This window comes from Pan paniscus, chromosome 21 (genome assembly GCF_029289425.2).
Source record: "Pan paniscus chromosome 21, NHGRI_mPanPan1-v2.0_pri, whole genome shotgun sequence".
NCBI lineage: Eukaryota > Metazoa > Chordata > Mammalia > Primates > Hominidae > Pan > Pan paniscus.
The window spans coordinates 51246299-51252580 of record NC_073270.2 but is presented as its reverse complement, the minus strand read 5'-3'; the positions used below and the strand labels follow the sequence as shown (position 1 = coordinate 51252580).

The 6282-nt window shown below is 44.0% G+C and overlaps 1 protein-coding gene across 1 annotated transcript; it reads left to right on the top strand.

Annotated features, from left to right (window-relative positions):
* Positions 1-593: 593 nt before the first annotated feature.
* SPINT3 (serine peptidase inhibitor, Kunitz type 3) lies at positions 594-4918 on the top strand. The gene is made up of 2 exons (XM_003825967.3): positions 594-669; positions 3355-4918. The coding sequence occupies exons 1-2, from the start codon at positions 594-596 to the stop codon at positions 3546-3548; spliced, it is 270 nt and encodes an 89-aa protein (XP_003826015.1). The 3' UTR covers positions 3549-4918.
* Positions 4919-6282: the final 1364 nt, after the last annotated feature.

Genomic DNA, 6282 nt, shown 5'->3' with positions numbered 1-6282 from the left:
CCAATGTGTTTGTGTGTGTTGTTGCCATAATTTCCTGGGAGCACCCAGATGGGATGGAGGCAGCATCTAATACTTTGCCTGGTGCAGTGTGGGTACTTGATGAATGTTTGTTGAATGAATGAGTGATACGAGGGCACTGAAGCAGACAGACCGGGGTCTCAGTCTTGTCTCTGAAACTTGCTGTCCATGTAACAGTGGTCAAAGTAGCATAACCTCCTCTCATCTACAAAATGGGAGTGTTAAGTGTTGTGGGATTCCCGTGTAGACTTAAGGGAAGCAATGTGTGAAAACTATTTTGCATGGTGCCTGGAAAAGAAAAGGTACTCAAAAATGGCTGCTGTCTTTTTATTATTGTGAAAAGGGCTTCCACCCTGAAGTGGTACTAAAGTAGCCTGGGTGGCCAGATCAGATAAGGCCAGGAGGAGAGAGGTGAAGCTGTGCTTTGGCTGAACACTCTGTTCCTGAGGCAGCCCAGCCCCATGAAAAGCCTGAGTTAAGGGTGAATGAGCTGGATGTGGGGCCAAGCTCCTCCCCTTGGTCCCTTTTCTCCCTAAAATGGCAACCCCAGGCTGAGCCACTGGCTGAGTGGCACCATGCAGCTTCAGGCCTCTCTCTCGTTTCTCCTGATTCTCACTCTCTGCCTAGAGCTTCGATCAGAACTAGCACAAGGTTGGTATGAAATGTGGGATCTCAAAGAATAGACTGGGAATCAGGCTGGGGGGCGGGGTGGTGGGGGAGGTGATGCAGCACAAACAGAGCCCATTTCTTACCTTACCGGATTGAGAGTCAATTCAGTTCAATTCACTTCATCAGACATATGTTGGGCACATAGTTATGTGCCAGGCACTGTCCTAGGTGCTGAGGTTAAAGCAAAGAGCCTGAGACCCTGCCTTTGTGAAATTAAGATGCTAATGGGAGAGAGACATACAATACCTAATACACATGATAGATGACAAAGTGCTATAGAAAATGAAATAAGTAAAGCAGGAAAAGGGGCCTTCAATGTCTGGGGTGGGGCTGGTGGCAGGCAAGGAGAGGTTGAGAAAAGGAGATCAGAGCCAGAATTTGAGAGTGAGGGACTTAGCCAAGTTAGATGCGCTTGTCAGAAAAGGCTCCTTCCTGGACCGCTTTCTCTGTGGAAGCTTGGAATCTGCAAATGGAAGTGGGGAGATGAAGTGCAGTTATAGCTAAGATAATCTGCTGGAAATGGGGATGGTAGGCAGCAGTTTCCAAGATTTTTAAGCAGCCAGTAGGATTCCCTGTATAAAAATGCATATTAGAATACACAAAAGGGTAAGAAAGAAGGTGAAAAATTATCGAAATCTTACCCTCTGGAGATTATCACTGTCAATGTGCCAGTGAACATTCTTGCATGTGCAAGCATAGTTCTCTGCATGTATGTACATGGAGCTATTAATGATAGATTCTTAGACATAAATGGAACTCTAAACCTCCCAATAACCTTATAGATGAGTGGTTCTCGAGTTTGTCCCCTAGTCTGACAGCAATAGCAGCAGCAGTATCAACTGGAAACCTGCTAGTTCCCAGTCCCACCTGATCAGAAACTGTGGAGGTGGGTCTCTCTAACAAGCCTTCTAGATGATTCTGACGCATACTCAAGTTTGAAAATGTCTGCCATAAGTAAGAAGAATGTAGTGGTTTACAGTATGAGCATTCCTGGAGTCAGACACACCTGGGTTCTGGTCCAGGCTCCTCTACTTACAAACTCTGTGCCTCAGGAACATCATTTATAGCCTCTCTGAGCATCAGTTTCTTCTTCCATAAAAAAAGATTAACCATCTTTTCTGCTTTATTAATCAAATAGTCTGATGTATGTCAAGCTCTCAGTATAACTTAGCTCTTAATAGATTCTTGTAAAGCACTTAGAACAGCTTCTGTCACACTCAAAACACACACACAGGGTGTCATTATCTACTTTACATAAAAAAGAAACAAGTCAAGTGATTTTCCTTTGGTTTAATGGAATGGAAGAGCAGAGAAGCAAGACTGAGAAAATTAAGAGCAGATGGGACTCCAGCCCCTACAGAGTCACCTGTAAGGGTCTAAGCGCCGATGCTGCAGTGACTAGGATGTCTTAAGAACATGCCCCTCCACCTCCCACCTTGATTGAATAAGCTATTCTGCCTCTTCCCCATTCTCCTGCACCCTTAGCGTCAGCCTTGCAGGTAGGAGGATAAGACAGTCTGAACCTTTCCAAGCCCTAGGCTGCTGCCTGAAGTTCCACCATAGGTGTGATCATTCATCTGTGCATTCACTCATTTTACAACAACCAAGATGGATGGAGAACCTGCAAGCCTTTGCAGTCGAACCATGCTGGGTTTGATTCTTGGTCCTACTGCTTCCTAGCCTGACATTAGGACAGGTACTTCATTTATCTGGCCTTAGTTTCTTCACATAATGTTGGAAATTCTACTAGCTACCACGAAGAGTAAAACTGCCCACATGGTGACAGAAACATAAAAGGAGGGTACAAAGAAACTTTTAATCCTGCCCCAGAGGGGCTCAGTGGGGTGGTGGTGGTGGTTTTCTATTAACAAATATTTGCTAAGAACTGGGAACTAGGCCTGTGTTAGGCACTAAGGCTGCAGAAATGAGTACAATGAGGTCCCTCTTCTCAAGAGTCTTATTGGTTAAGAAATAGAATGATTAAGAGCAGCTACTATTTATTGATTTGTTTTCTATTTATCAATGCTTTTCACTGGTAATCTCTAACCCTGCAATAAACCAAAAATGTGGATATTACACCTGCATTTTTGCAATGAAGGAAATTGAATGTCAAGGAGATAAGTCATTTGTCCAAGATCACATAGCTAGAAGATAATTGAGACAAGTTTGAACCCTCTCAGATTCAATCTTGCTCTCAGATTCAAAGTCTGTCCTCCTTCTCTCATAGGATATTGATTCTAGAATTGATTATGAGACAGGAGGTAGAAACCTGAGGATCTTTATTATCAAATCCTATAAAAGTAGATCTGGAAGGGAACTCAGAGATGATGTGGTTCAACTCCTTGATTTTACAAATGAAGAAATGGAGACATGAAGAAGTTAGGTTTATACAACATCACACAGTAGCAAGTGGCTGTGCGAGGATCTCAATCCACTTGAGTTAGATTCTCAAGCCTGTGATTCTCACCACATCAGGCTACTCTCAGAAGTGAAAATGTCAACTTCTGTGTAGACAGATCAGACCATAGCTGGGTAGAAAGAGGTACAGAGCACAGCCATTGTGGATGGCCTCACAATTGTGCCCAGGGCTGTCACAGCCCCTGGCATATGAGGCAAACAAGGAGAAGGTGATGGGTTTGGTCTCCTTCAACCACTTTCTCTCTTCAGACACTATCAAGGATCTCCTCCCAAATGTATGCGCTTTTCCTATGGAAAAGGGCCCTTGTCGAACCTACATGACGCGATGGTTTTTCAACTTTGAAACTGGTGAATGTGAGTTATTTGCTTACGGAGGCTGCGGAGGCAACAGCAACAACTTTTCGAGGAAAGAAAAATGTGAGAAATTCTGCAAGTTCACCTGATTTTCTAACAAGAACACAGCCCTCCATGGATTCGGGATTGCTCTGAGGGCCATAGAAGGCATTTGTGTGTGTGTGTGTGTGAACAAGAGGTTCATTCCTCTACCCCCACATTTATTCTCCCTGATGTGCTCCTACAAATGCTTCATCTCTGTGCCTGAAATTCTATAAATGTTGCAATCATGTTTACAATCTCAAGACCTCCTTTTTAAAACATACACGTACTTACAAATACACTGGGGAAATTTAGAGCAACCATTCACACCTTAGTATGAATTACTGCTTACCCCACTGGGAGATAAAGGTTTTGAAGGACAGAGAGGGTGGATTTGGAAATTCGGGTACGACATTGGAAGGGCCTACATTGGACAAGGAGGGGATTTCTGGTCTTGTGAAATAAGAAACAAGGAAACAACAGAAACCAGGGAAGAAAGGGGAGCTGGGGAGAAACTGAAGATGTTAAGGACACTTTTAATTAAAAAAAAAAAAAAAAAAGTAGTGGGCTGGGCATGGTGGCTCACACCTGTAATCCCAGAACTTTGAGAGGCTGAGTGAGGCAGGTGGATCACGAGGTCAAGAGATCAAGACCATCCTGGCCAACATGGTGAAACCACGTCTCTACTAAAAACACAAGAATTAGCTGGGTGTGGTGGCGCATGCTACTACACTACATAGTTCCAGCTACTCGGGAGGCTGAGGCAGGAGAATCGCTTGAACCGAGGAGGCAGAGGTTACAGTAAGCCGAGACTGTGCCTTTGCACTCCAGCCTGGTGACAGAGTGAGACTTGGTCTCAAAAAAAAAAAAAAAAAAAAAAGTGAATTTTTATGAAAGCTGTTATCTACTAAGGCTCAACCACATCTTCCTACCAAGGGCTACATGGGGAGAGGAGTGAAGAGCCCTGGTCCTAGAGTCTTTTGGTTTGCCTTAAGCAACACCAATTACAACAACTTGGAGAGAGAGGAGAAAAACACAGGAATCATTTCTTTCATTTATTTCAAGAGGGCCCATAGATGCGGAGGGACTTCTTTAAGATCACAGGGTGGGAACGAAACAGAGGCATCCTTGGTCCCACCAAAAGGCCTTTTCCATTGCATTGTAATCCCCCCAATCCATAATTTTTCCAGACTTCCTCTGGGATGGAGGGCAGAATTGAAGAGGGGGCATTCATGTGGGCACTGTCCCTTACTTACCGCTCTGATTCAGGGTCCTCCCCCAAAGTCCAAGTCAGCTGCTTCCCATTGCCCGAGGAACAATAACTCCAAGCCATTATGCCAGGCTCCATGCTAAGCTCTTCATAAATAATACACATTAACCTCAGGGTAACCCTAAAAATCAGATTATTACTCAAGGCATGCTCCAGGAACAGGCAGCTTCCAGGTCACCTGAGAACTTGTTAGAAATGCGGAATCTCATGACCAGCCTTGTAACAAGATTCCTAGGTGATTTGTGGGGACACTCAAGTTTAGGAAGCAGTGGTAGATGAGGAACCAAGGATAAAACAGAGCAGTAATGTTTCCAGGGCCACACAGCTGGAAAGTGGCAGAGCTGGTCATTGAGCTCGTGTCAGTATATTTGCAAAGTCCCTGGTTATAATGGCTATGCTTCACTCTGTCATGGATCTCAGGATTTCCCCCATGGGGCTGATTTCCAGTTAAAGGTTGTATCAGAAAAATTTTAAAACACCAAGTTATGCTGGCAAGGCAACAAACACATCTCCCTTTTGTGGAGAACACCGGGAAGCAGGATTCCTGGATCATCTCTGGGAAGAACCTGAGACAAAATCCTAAATGTTTCCCATGGTCGCTGTCTTCTTTTTCCAGGTTGGAGAGCAGCAGTCACACCAACCTACTGAGGACTTCCACCAAAGAGAGATTGCCTCATTGCTAGCCCCTGGCTCCATTCCACCCACCCTCACTCTCTCTTCCCTTCTCAACATTTCACAAGAGGGAGCATTCTCCACGGCTAACACCAATCAGATATTCTGTCTTACCAAAATGTCCTAGAAATTCCTGAATTGCTCAACACCTAAATCATGGCTAACACCAATCACATATTCTGTCTTACCAAAATGTCCTAGAAATTCCTGAATTGCTCAACACCTAAATCACTGGCTTTAAGCTCTGTCTCCTACTCATGAAACACCAGAACTATCTGGCCTTGAGATTCAGAAAATGTGATCATTGTCTCTATAATTCAATTGTATCTGCATTAACCACCCAATCTTGTCACAGAATCCGAAATTCAGGCTCTTGTACCGAATGTACAGCTGATGCCAACACTGACACACAAGTGCTTGGAAATAGAGAAAGGTTTATTTAATTTGGTCAAAGCAAGAAGGCAGGAGGGCAAGATCTCTCCGATTTACCTTAAGAAAAAGAAGCAGAGAGTTATGTGGCTGCAGAGTAAGAGAGGGGGAGTTTCAGGAAACCAAGGGAAAAGTCTGTGTTTCTTCACTCTCAGATAACACCTGAAACAACCAGACTTCTAGGAGTCAGCAGCTTGTCACAACATCCTTAAAGACATTTATTTCTTCTTGGATACTTTTTTTGTGACCCTGAAGTTAACTCCCACTGCTTGACAGAGAAACAATACATCAGCAGTTTATCATTATGTTGTGGGAACAAGGAATATTGGGCAAAAAGCAAGTTCAAGCAAACAAGGGCCTGATCAGAATTTTCATTATTTCAGTCACTAAAAATGCTTGGATGCTGAGATCTCAAGGGGCCCTGTTACAAA

Bases quoted from the DNA above. Each gene is read 5' to 3' on its own strand.
- SPINT3 (XM_003825967.3), top strand. From the start codon at position 594: ATGCAGCTTCAGGCCTCTCTCTCGTTTCTCCTGATTCTCACTCTCTGC. The intron at 670-3,354 runs GTTGGTATGAAA...TTCTCTCTTCAG, and splicing joins TCGATCAGAACTAGCACAAG to ACACTATCAAGGATCTCCTC.